This window comes from Carex rostrata, chromosome 23 (assembly GCF_964058835.1).
Source record: "Carex rostrata chromosome 23, lpCarRost1.2, whole genome shotgun sequence".
Taxonomy (NCBI): Eukaryota; Viridiplantae; Streptophyta; class Magnoliopsida; order Poales; family Cyperaceae; genus Carex; species Carex rostrata.
This window is the reverse complement of record NC_135940.1, coordinates 3,809,961-3,823,419: the sequence shown is the minus strand read 5'-3', so window position 1 is coordinate 3,823,419 and position 13,459 is coordinate 3,809,961. Positions and strand designations below refer to the sequence as shown.

General features: G+C 33.4%; 1 protein-coding gene across 1 annotated transcript; it reads right to left on the bottom strand.

Annotated features, from left to right (window-relative positions):
• Positions 1–2,372: 2,372 nt before the first annotated feature.
• On the bottom strand, positions 2,373–7,519 carry LOC144574949 (uncharacterized). The gene is made up of 9 exons (XM_078325054.1): positions 7,325–7,519; positions 6,500–6,923; positions 5,970–6,084; positions 5,294–5,388; positions 4,409–4,494; positions 3,587–3,693; positions 3,465–3,494; positions 2,823–2,920; positions 2,373–2,516 (listed from the first exon to the last, which is right to left on the bottom strand). The coding sequence occupies exons 1-8, from the start codon at positions 7,416–7,418 to the stop codon at positions 2,873–2,875; spliced, it is 999 nt and encodes a 332-aa protein (XP_078181180.1). The 5' UTR covers positions 7,419–7,519; the 3' UTR covers positions 2,373–2,516; positions 2,823–2,872.
• Between the last annotated feature and the right edge of the window lie 5,940 nt (positions 7,520–13,459).

Sequence of the window (13,459 nt, the reverse complement as noted above, 5' to 3'; positions counted from 1 at the left end):
ATTCCTCTTCACTGAAAATTCCTATTAAGGTGAAACCAGTTGTGTTAGAACCATAACAGAAAAACCTATGACTCTTATGTTTTAACTTTTTCCAAATTCCGAACCTATAATTCCAGTTATTTCAATATTTGAAAATAAGCATTAAAACAAAATTCTGTCATGAGCTCAAATCCAGATTTACAATATGTTGGTCCACTAAACCCAAGTCCAAAAATCACAAATCCTCTTCTAAACCTAACCCTACCCCATATAAAGCCCCTCTCTCCACAGCCACCGATCTTACTATATTGATTGAAAACGAGATACTTTATCTGTTTCCGTACATCTGAATTTTATAATTACTATGAATAAAAAATTTCCTTGTTTTACTATTTCAATTCCTGGAGGTTGTGAGGAGTCTGCATCAGGGGTACTGGTATGGTACCAGTCCCTATCAGTGTTACGGGTATGGTACCAGTCCCTATCAGTGGTACTGGGATGGTCCCGATCAGTGTCAGTGGTACTGGTAAGATACCAGTACGACTGGGTAGTACTGTTGAGTGTGAGCAGTTGTGAATGACAATCTAGGATGTTTTGTACATAATTTTCGTTTTAATATAATCTTTGGCAGATGCCAATTTAAAAAAATAGAAGTGTCAATGAATTCTAAAAGGTCGTTTGCAAATCATTCAGTGGGGGACCTTAAAAGGAACTTCGATCTTATGCAACAATCTGCTATGAACTTATGTGTTGCAGGTGGCCAGAAATTTTTTGAGCAGTACTACTAAGTACTAACTTACATTTTACGCACAGGTTGTTGTTTAAGGTCCTATGGTTTTTATTTTTTTTACTTTGAATTTTTGTGTCGTCTCGTTTATTTCAAGTTTCTAGAGTAAATTACAACCCTGATTTCTCAAGTATCACTCGTTTGTCGTTATGATTCTTAAAATATCACAAATATCATTTTCATAATGTACCAAATTGGTCATGTTGGTATCACCAACAAAAATAGATCAAATGAAAATTTACAATAGCATCCAAAATGACACTTTTAATGCTTTTAAGGAACATAATGAAAAGTTGGCAATGTTTTGAGGACCACATTTGTACATGTAATTTATTCTAAAGTTTAATGATCCTTGAGGTGCATTAGTGCATAGAATAATGACATTATTAGCCTGAAAAAAATCGTACAGATTTCATCAAGTACTGAATTCGCCATTTTCTTTGCTAAGAAAGAACAAACCCCTAAACATTTGAAGAGTGAATCTTGCACAAACATTAAAGCCAAAAATGATAAACTCATATGGGGATAGGGATAGTTAGCACCCCTCTGGCCTCTAGTGCATACTTGCATAAATACCCATTTTACCATGTTTGCATCTTCCATGTATCAAAATGACCAAGAATAAACTAATTCTTTTAGGGCATGTTCGGCAGACGGACGGGAATAGAAATAGGAATGGGATTGCAAAATTTTTGAACTAAATTTTATTGTTCATGTGGGAAAAAAAAATTCAGTCTGAATTTTTTTTTTTTCCCATTTGAACAATAAAATCCTAACACGCCCTTAATGTTTAATACTTAAAAAAGTTATACTTGAATCTGGTACAAGTATAATTCAAACACTAAAAGCAACAATAGAACCGCTACAATTTACAGGCACTTATATAATTCACCACAGTATGTTGTGGTGCAATTATTAACCTTTAAACAAAAAATACTTGAGCAATTAATTAATTGAGCTGATAAAATGATAAGCAATTAAAGGTGCAGATCATAGCCAATGTTTTTAAATGCAGTTTTTATGCGGTATGCAGAAGACCACCGCATACCGCATATGTGGATTTTTATGCAGACTTATATATACAAATTTTAAAGTGATAATTTATATATATAAACAAGTATGAGGTAATAAATGGTATGCAATAATATGCGGTAATATATAATAATATGCGACCGAATATGCAGTAATAATATGCGGCTGCATGTGCAAAACCGCATATATTGACAGCATACAGATTTCTGTACGGATTACAACCAAATACGCACATGCAACCACATAGAAACCAAATGAAGCCACAAAGTCAACGCCACATAGGATCCAATGCAAAATATTCATTCTTCTTCACAAAATTCAACCCTTGATGGTCAAAAGCATGACCAACCTCTCTGGTCTCTGCCATGCTAATAAAGCACTTATCTCTATTATACGTTTCAATTTTTATTTTTTTTGGTACAATTTTAGTATAAATGCTATAACACATAAGTTCACTTTTGCCTCTTGAAGAAAGGTATCTGAATTGAGAGTACAATTTATACAGAAGTATATCAAGTGGGAGAACATTCATTGGATCGAAATACTACATGAGATATACAAACAATCAGAAATATCATAATACTGATAAAGGCGAAACACAAACTTCTATAGAGTTAAAAATTATGACAAGAAAAATTACATACAATAACATAATCAGATGCTAAATTCTATAAAATAGGTTTTCTTTATTTAATCGACATTTGCATCACCAGCCAACCTCAGCAAAAAGAATTCAATCCAACCTAAAATAAATTAATATTTATGGATAAGGGCTAGAACATTATTCTTTGCTAAAAAAATAGCAAAAACTAAAATAGGCTTTGCCTTGAGCTGTTGTTTTCTCAAGTTGGACCTATCATTTGTCATAGGACATGAACCAAATGTACGACATCATATCTGGTACCACTGTAGTGTACCAGCCAAGCCATATTCAATACACTACATGATCAGTTACAGCTCGCACGAGTAAAAGCGTGCCAGTACTGCATACTTACAAAAACAATTAAAAAAAGAGAATAAAAACAGAAAAAAAAAAAAGTACATGCAAACCTTTTAGATAGAAGCTTGGAACAGTTAATTCATTTGATACCCTTCTTCTCCAGCTCTAGCATTTATTTCTTTCTACAAATAAATAAGTGCTTGAAAAAAATAAATTTCACTGCTAGAACCAAAAAATTCAAGTACAATATGCATGGTTGCAAGTTTTCCTTTTCTTTTCCTTATATTAAATAAGCAAAATAATTACCAGTAAACAAGAAAATGGTGAATAAAGCAACATGCTTGCCAGTAAAATGCTAAAAAATACTTCATATCATATTTCAATCAAGCTAATGTATTTGAGCAATTAGTGAAGAAATCTATTATTAGCTCATCTTTCTTCATAAGCAGCACTGTTAAACCTATTATGTGTAAAAGTTCATTCATACTTCGCACAGCGTTACTTTTGTTATCATACTAACATTTATACAAAAATCAATGCATGAAAGTTCTATCGAAAAATAACTAGTGGCATGCATTTCTAATTTAATTACAATATAGCAGGCATTCATATCGCAGGAAATAAAAACAATAGGGTTTCACTACTTCCCATAAAAAGCAATGCTCGGTAAAAGAAAAACCCAACAAATAATAAAATCTAGATATCATTACTTTAAATAAAGTGTACCTGTATCAGTGTGGTGATACGTCCTGGACCCTGGTACCAATTAATAAATATTTAGAAATAAAATTCTTACGTGACATCCTCTTTACTAAAAATCATAATATATAAAAAGTGTATTATTCTACCTCAAAATTCTTTGAAATCCAAGATACATCATCCCATGTCATTTGCAAATCTTCATACGAAGCTGGAGCTTGAATTGAATCGACATATTGAACAATTCGCAAACTACCTACAATAGTTTTTACAATTTAGTCTTCTTGTCATAAGTAGTGTTCAAACAGAATTAATATAGTCAAACGGAAATTTTATTCTGTTTAAAAAATGTAATCGAACCAACCAAATTAAACTTCTTAACCAAGTAACAACAAAACAAAGAAAAAACCGAACTAAATTTTGGTTTGTTTGGTTGAACCAAAATAAGAGAGATTAGACTGAACCAAGTATAAATAACCAAAGTTATTCAAGTAAATATCAAGTAAATTTGGATTTGTTTGGTTGAACCCAAATAAGACAGATTAAACTGAACCAAATAAAAAAACCAAAGTAATTAAATTTTTTGACCGAACCAAACCATTTAAACTGCAAAACAGAACCATTTAAGCCGCAAAACCAAACCATTTAATCCATAATTTATCGGTTCCGTTGAAAACCAAATAAACCAGATCCAATGAACACCCCTAGTCATAAGCTATCGGTTTTTTTTTTTAAATGTAAATCTTTCAACAAAGCTAAATTTAAACCACTAACATCCAAACTCCTATTTTAGAACGGTTATGCAAATGAGAAAAATTCTATAACAGGTTTTGTTTAACTAAATAAATTAAGTAAACCCATTTGATTTACAACACATCTCAGCATGATATCTGCTGTATTGCAAAAGGAATGTTTTTATATATAAACATAAATGAAAAAAACAATTAGAAAAATCAAACATTGTATCATACTTGTAATGAACGCTTCCTCCCAAAAATTTCTCTCAGACCATGACGGGGCAATCTCCCTTAGTGGGATCCCTTTGTCAGAGCATATCCTATCAAGCAAAGATATTCTAATAAAAATAATATAAAAAGAACAATTGCATCATCCTACACAAAAGGAAAGATTTCACCAAATAATAACTATCTAATTATCTTAAAATCCTGAAATAGAAACAAAATTGCGGTTGGCAAGGACATTTTACAGGTATCTCATTAAATGACTGGAAAACCATAAGACATAATAAAAAAAAAAAACAGAGACACCTAGGTGCTTCACATTCACATTAAATGAAAGAATACAAAAAGTAATAAAGGAAGAAATAGAAAATCACCGACTCACTATTAGTTACATGCCTGGTACTGGCATAATATATTTATTTGAGTGAGGCTATGGTACTATGCATAGCGCAGAAGGGTCCATACTATGGATCAATATCTAAACCCTCAAGTAATTCATCTCCATTTTCAAAGTCCAAGAAGTCAATCTGAACCGTTCAACATGATCTCCATATTAAAATGTACCTATAGATCCAATTTTACATTTTTACAATTTTTTAGGTAGGTAGAAAATCATTTGATCTAAAAATTCTACACCATTAATAGTAGTGATTTTTCTAACTATATAAACAGTCAAACAGATAGGAAAAAAAATTCTTAAAGATGTAAAATTTAGTTTCATATGGGGATCATGTTGAACAGTTCATATCGACTGTGCATAGTACCATAGCCTCACTATATTTGTTTTTAATTCAAAATATGCACACTATCGTGCGAGAAACATTGTGAGGGTTGTATATGTGTGTGTGTGGTGGTGGTGGTTGGTGGGGGAGGGGGGGGGGAGGTTGAGCATACTCAATAACTAATTGACGTACAATTCCAGGAAGTACACCCTGTTTTACAGGAGCTGTTTGTACTTCTATCCCATAACTTGATGTATTTGGCACAGACTTGTCAGTGACCTAGCTTTTCATAATAAAAAAATATTAATGTTTATATCAATAAACTTCTTGAAATACAAACGATTTCCATGTGGAGGTAACCAACCAAAAGTAACACACATCTTAGGCTTTTAAATATGTAAAAGAAATTAAATAATGCATTTGCTGTTGCCCACTATGGAGTTAAAAAAAAAAGGTAGCTGAATCTCTTCCCAATTATCACATACAACTATCATCCTAGCGTGCTGTGACTATGCACAATATATTTTTTCTTTAGCTAATGTATATATGATACTTTGAGAACCTACAAAAGAATGTATAAAACTGCAATACTAATAAAAGTTTCTTAAATGTAACATCATATAAAAATGAATTACTGATGCTTTAGCATGCTTCTTTTTCTCCCTTTACTCGAGAAGTAAGTTTGCATCAAAACGATCAGAATAAATAAAAATTGAGTAACTAATCCTTAATAAAAAAAAAATAAGCAAAAGAACACAACCACTGGAGCGTGTATTCCTATACTCTCAAATGCCACAAGTTGCTACCACAAGAATTAAATAATGAAATTTAAGAAAATTAACACTAACCTTACAGACAACAAAAAAGTTTGTTATTGAACCCTCCAGTAATTCATCTCCATTGTTAGTAAGTAGTAACTCAGTTACATTAGGCGGCCTCATCTTTTCCAAATTTTTTCTCACCCTACCAGTCAGGAATTTACAAATGACCTCTGAGGTTAAAACATAATAAAAGACACAGCAACGAAAAAAGAAGTTTTGACTTGATCCTTTTTTGGAATTCTCATTTGCGTTGCAATCTATATCATGTATAACCTGGCAAATTGAGAAATCTCATTCACCCTCTAAACAATTTATAACTTCTCCAAAGATCCCAAATTACTCATTTTGTAGATAAAGTAAGAATGAGGCTAATTAGAATATTTTTGGAGAAAAATATGGCAAGGAAGGATATATATGAACATTAGCATGTTTTGTCAGGATCCCTTAGCAATTTCGTGCTTGAATGGGAAATCATGACATGTTTACATTGTGCCAGGTAGACAAACTTTTTACTTAAAAAAAAGAAGTAAATAAAAGTAACAGAGCAAATAAGTCACCTAACCCAATCTGAATATTTGGCAGATGCCAGATACCTGCCAGGCCCAGCCACTGCCAAACGGGCCCCACTAGAACCAAAAACAGAGGGCATATAAAACCCAATATGGAGATAAATATCCAACAACCAGCCAACACCCTCTTTGCTTCTGACCAAGGCCGTGATTGCCAGCTCATCAGTCAGACCATACTGGGTCCGCTCGTCATATGCAAGCCTGTATCCAATTCTCAAAGAGTGGTTCAGTGATTTGGCAACTGATGACATGCACAGTTTGGTTTGGTTGGGTGCAGGTCCGGGTCCAGTCCCAAGTAGATCAGGCCGGGTTTCTGACAGAATCTGAACTGATTCACTGAGCCGTCTGACATGGCGATCCCAGAAAAGGATGCATGATGCACCGCCATGGGTACGAGTTGTGGTGTAAGCTCCTATTTAACCAAAAGAATAATTATTTCTTCACAAATAGTTGCTTTTCATCTCATTTGGTACAAAAAATTTACAATAAATTTGGTACATAACTAGTCATGTCAGACCAGTATCAACCCGTCATATGCTGTCAAAATGGACAAACTATGGTGGAATCAAAGATTAGTTGCTAAAAGAGGGTTAATTGAGGAATGTATAGGTTAAACTGAGGATGAAGTGCATTGTGGATTACACTGAGTAATTACAAGAATTGACGGGGTATATGCGAAAAGATGAAGCAATGTATAGGTTAAACTGAGGATGAAGTGCATTGTGGATTACACTGAGTAATTACAAGAATTGACGGGGTATATGCGAAAAGATGAAGCAAAAGAGGAAATGGGAATGGGAAGTGAGGATATACCAGAGGTGGATTCGAGGAAGGATGAGACGGAAGGAACATCTCCAGTTTGAGGAACGCCGTTGATCAGCAGTAATCGTGTGCTACCAGCGGTCATCGGCGGAGGAGGGGAGACTGGAGAGGTGATGCTCTTGCGTCAAAGGTGAAGCTGGAGCGAGCGTTGTCAGAGAAAAAATTTAAATCGAAAATGATATATTTACTGGTAGCATAATATTTATGTTTCTCTAATGTCCGTCCAATCAGGATCCGGGAAATTCTGGCCCTAGATGCAATTCACGTGACCCCTCTGGATTCTGATTGGACGGTGAAGATCAAAACAGAAATTGTTTGTTCTATTAGGGATTCAGCGGAGCGGGGGCCAGATTGGCCCGGATCCAATATTGGGTCCGAGCCCAACCGAACTGGCTCTTGTTAGATTCACTTGCTGTGCCGGACGAAAAGTCAAAATGTATTAGATAATGAAGCCCAGCTCATAACGTGACCCAAAGGAATTCTTTACACAAAATCATGCTTCAAGTATCATTGATATTTCATGCAACCCCTCCCAGTATATCATCGATACAACAATTAAGTAAATTTGGTAGTAAGTGTCTAATTGTTCACAGTTATTTTATAAACAAAATTATTATTTAACTTGCGCGAATCCTGTAAAATTTTAATTTTATACTGTAATCTTATATAACGAATCATATACAAAATGCACTTTAAAATTCTAACATTCAACGGGACCATTTTGTGTACTTACCAAACTAATTATACTTGTTGTGGGACCACTTGATGTACTTCTTTAACTTACGGTTAATGACAGTTTTATAACCTTCTAGAACATTTTAAAACCGGACCACTACTCAAACTTGCAGTTTTTTCAATATAACCCCGGAAATTTGCAAAATTAATTTTTTTGAATTAATTTTTTTATTATTAAAAATTGTTGTTTTTCAGACAAATCTAGACCATAAAAAACAGTGATTTTCAATAAATCTAAAAAAATAGTAAATTTTTTCCAAAAAATATAAAATTTGGTCTCCAAACACATATTAATATGGGGAACAAGATGAATGGTTTGGATTGGTTATTTGGACTTCGAATCCAATGATTTATAGTTCAATATACAAAAATACATATGCATTGCAATGTATGGTAGCCTTACTCTATGTGTGTGTGTGTGTGTGTGTGTAGCATTTTTGTACATTGGACTATAAATCATCGGATTCAAAGTCCAAATAACCGATCCAAACAGTTCATCTTGTTCCCCATATTAATATGTTTTTGGAGACCAAATTTTACATTTTTTTTTATTTTTTTACTATTTTGTTTAGATTTATTGAAAATCACTATTTTTTAGACAAATATGGACCATAAAAAACAACGATTTTCAATAAATCTAAAAAATAGTAAAAAAAATTCCAAAAAAATGTAAAATTTGGTCTCCAAAAACATATTAATATGGAGAATAAGATAAACGGTTTGGATAGGTTATTTGGACTTTGAATCCAGTAATTTGTAGTTCAATGTACAAAAATGTCTATACATTGCAATGTACCGTAGCTCATCTCTCTCTCTCTCTATATATATATATAGAGATAAAGAGTTGGGCTACGATACTTCACGAAGTAAAGCGAGAATTTTACTTCACATCTGTATCTTTAATTTCAAAGTTCAAGACATTGATTCGAACCGTTCAAATTGATCTTCATATTAAATTGTGCTTGGAGACTAAATTTTACATTTTTTTTAGAATTTTTGAAAATCACTGTTTTTCAAAAAAATACGGACCATAAAAAACAATGATTTTCAAAAATTCTAAAAAAATAATAATAATTGTTTTCCAAACATAGTTTAATATAGAGATTAATTGAACGATAAACGTTTTGAACTTTAAGTAAAATACTTCGCGACTATATATATATAATACGAAGTTGGGACACACAGACCAATACTATGTAAAGTTACTAGACACATTTTGGATAAACACGACTTAGATATTCACGTTAATAAATTAAAGTTTGGACCCGCACTTTATTGCAGACTTTTATAAAATCAAGAGTTTCCTGATTAACTGAGAGATGCGAAGTAGTTAGCTTGCTGAATATTGTGTTTTAAAAAAATGGAGACTATATCTATATATTCACACACACACAGAACATTATAACTTGATGATTTAGATATTTACCCATCAAAATTTTGCAAATTAATTATTTCTCATATTCTAAACTCATTTGCTTTATTCATATCCCCATTATTGATTTAATCAATTTAAAATACATATAAATATTAATAAAAATATAAAATGACACTTGTACACTTCCCTTCAAGATAAAATTTTTCACAAGTAGATTTTATCCCAAGCACTTCAACTAGCTCCATGCCTTTCAAGCCCGGTGTTGCAGGCCCAGCCCACGGAAGCAAATATGCTGCGATCCAACAGGATCGCAGAGTCCTGCGATTCCAATTTCAACTCTTCATTTATTACAATGTACGAATCTTAAAAATAGATAGTTTTTGTGCACGGATCTCAAAATATATGAAAGGTTGAGATTTGAATTGCAGGACCCTGCGATCCTGTAGGATCGCAGCAGATTTATTTCCCCTGGCCCACACCGTCAATGTATAGATCATGCTTCCTGAATAACTCAACATCTCTTCCCTTGCTGTCATTCTCTCTAACAATCTACACTCAACCTACACGGTTTCTAGAATTTTGGTTGAGGTTGTATAGTTTGGAGGTTTGTGGGGTTTATTTCAGATTTTAAACCCATCCTAAATATGTAAATTTGAAAATGACAGAATTGTGAGAGATTTTTTTACTGTCTAAATGAAGTTTGAATCAGAATTTTCAAGCACGTTATAGTATTTGTAGGAGACCTAACATTTATGGGTGCAATTTGAGTACAAATTAGGTATTCTAATCAATGGCAAAGGAGCGATCCGAGTGTTTGGTTGGTCTTATAATCAGAGCCGTTGGATATGGATCGATGATCCAGATTGAGGAGAGGAAGTACAGATTCGTGTGCGTGATCAGTGGCACCTCTCATAGATAGGCAGTCCCATCACATGTAGATGATCCCATGAGAAGCTACAAAACTGCAGACTACATAAGCATGACTATATTTTCCTTTTTATAATTTTCGTATGAACTATAACTGACAACCACTGTCAGCATTTTTGAAAAACAGTGAATTTTAACATAGATAGGCAGATGGGCAGCTCAAAACTAAGATGAGGAGAGAATTTTAGAAATCAATTAGCCTTGCTTTAACACTGCTAAAAAAATAAATAAACTAAAAGACCATTGAATCTGGAGAATTTCATATTTACTCATTTTTGGATGCCGCCATTTGTCGTTGCGCCCCCACAAAAACCAAAAATTTCAGCTTAAAATTCACTTTATTTTTTTTGTTTCTGTGGAGGCCACAACAACAAATGGCAGCTCAGTAAGAATGGAGCCGCCATTTGTCGTTGCGGTCTTGATAAATATGAAAATTTTCAAAAACAGTAGTCTTTTGATTTTTTTTTTTTTTGGGTTTAGGATTTAGGGTCCAAAATGAAACAGGGACGCACTTTCGAAAATAAGTTTGAGATGTGCAATTTCGGTCAAACGGTGTTTTATTTTAATAAAAATACATGCATAAGAAATCATCTCTTCTGGTTTGGCATGTAAAACCATGTTAAGTCTTTTTTTTTTTGAAACATTGGTAGCAGCTACCAAATTACAAGAATTAAGATGTGTTTAAAACTACAACAGCCAACTACAAACTACACAGTATTGTCCATTCCAGTATGCCTCCGACTAGCATTGCCTCGTCTACAACAGGATAGCCATAGCTCAGTCTCTTCTCGGATTCTGTCTGCCAATACCACCGGATGCATTCTCTCGGAATATGGTCTCGTTCCGCTGCTTCTAAATATTCCACAGTACTGCCATAAATCGCGTTGACCAGATCCTCTTGCTCTCTTTGTAAAACCATGTCTAAGTCATATGCATAGATACTCATGACAAGAGAAGATAGTTACTTTTTTTCAATCAAATTTGTTGATGGAGCAACGAACAAGCTAAATTATTAACAATAGATCGATAGCACAAGTAACAATACTTTGCAAAATCCTATTGTGCTTTAGTTTTATATCTTGATTTTTGAGACTTAAACAAAAGGTCTAAATTAATTGTGCAAGCATTAAATCTAAGTTTCATATTTTTGTCTTAACAAGGATAAATTATAAATTATTATTTGTTGCCAGTACATGCAATCCAATAGCTAGCAATGGATTTCCATTTAATTACCCAACAAAATATTAAAGAATATAAATTATAAAATTCGAATTCAAATATGTTTTGATATCTAGATCATATTAGATAGCTCCAGATAACCCTACAACCTCAGAAGTCAAGATTTGAGGTCCAAGGAGCATGAGATTAGTGCTCTAGAAAGTATTATAGTCTTAAGAAGTAATTAATGATTTTGATCTATATATCTAAATTTAGAAAATCTAAACACATCTGTAAAGTAAACATATAACTATCAGATTAGCTGGTCAAATCTAAAAACAAGATTTGAAGTAAAACGCATAGGCATTAATGTTTTGCAAAACACAATGATCAGTACATCCACCATTCTCTCTGTGGGGAATACATAAAAAAAAATTTCTTGGGCCCTGCCGCCGACCTCCAAATCCATTGCACCTGACCAGAGCAGTATCAACTCACAAGTCTATGTGCATCTCTGGCTCCCACATGTGAATTGTCAATCAAGCTTAAGTGAACAACATCCTGGCAAAATTTAAGGAGGCTAAGTCGGAAAGATCAGACGGAGTGTTGAAGGAGATGAGCAAAAAGTGGATCGTACCAGATCTAACTATGTGTAACTTACACACGATGTACAAATCTACTAATGTGGAGCCATAGGATGTGGTTGAATTGATCTCCGAGAATGTACTGGCTAATCTGTAACCAGATACCATCAGATATAACTATCTGACCATATCGTACCATGCAAATAAAGATTTGATGAGGCGGTGGCAGGTTTTAAGGAATTAAAAGAGATGGGATTCATGCATGCCAATTTAAACAGCATATAAGCATTTTATAAGTCGTTTGTGAAAGAGAATAAACTCGATGATGCACAAAATGTGATTGGCAATGGGCTCAAGAGGGCTATGGTACCAGATCATGGTACGCATGGTGCACTAAAGGTTTTGGTTAAAGAACTGCTGGTGGAGCAAAAGAAGAGGGCTGCAAATCGGGTTTATATCAAGTTATAACAAAATGTTTTGATGTATTTTTTTTTTTTTTTGGAAATTGGAAAAACTATAAAAAAAATTATTGGTACCAGTGGAGAACAGAAACCTGACAGGGATTGAGGATTTAGTTACAGAATTGAAATAAGTGGGTGAGGAATAAAGTATTTCTCCTTTTCGCTAAATTTTGTTGTTGTAATGTGTCACTATTTTCAGTTCCTGTTCATTTCAAGCAAGCAAGCTGATGTTGTAGTTCCATCTTTTTCCCAAATTTACAATCCATAGAATGATTTGTCTTATTGTGTCCATATTGTTGCTACATAGTTGCTGATCAGCACAGATTTCTAGGACTGACAATTATTCAATGTATTTAGTAACATTTGACTTTAGATTAAGCTTCAAATACGACGATAATGCCAAAACTAACTTATATCTCACATATCAAATATTGTTGTACTGGGCCTTGTACCAGTGGTACATATTTTGTCTGTCTGTGTTGCAAGTAGTATGCTCTAATATAATAAAGAAATGCCTCAGTTAAAATTACCATTATTAATTCCAATTCAAAAAGAAATTATATTAGTTTACAATTACACGAAATGGTTATTAGCATAGTATTGACTATGGGGCTGCTTAACATTTTAAGATCTAAATTATCAGGAATATTGGATAGGCAATTCTCACACACTTCTTTTACTTTCGAAGGGTCGAAACTCTAAAACACTGACGAAGGATCATATCATTATGAAGTTACTAATTACTTAATGTTATTGTAAAATTACTGCTTGTGAAAAAAAAAAATAATAATAATATTCTGATCATTGAAAACTGTAAGATCAGAGAAGGTTGGTCCGTCATATTGGAGGAAACAAGAAACAAGATTCAAGAATTTATATCGCTTTT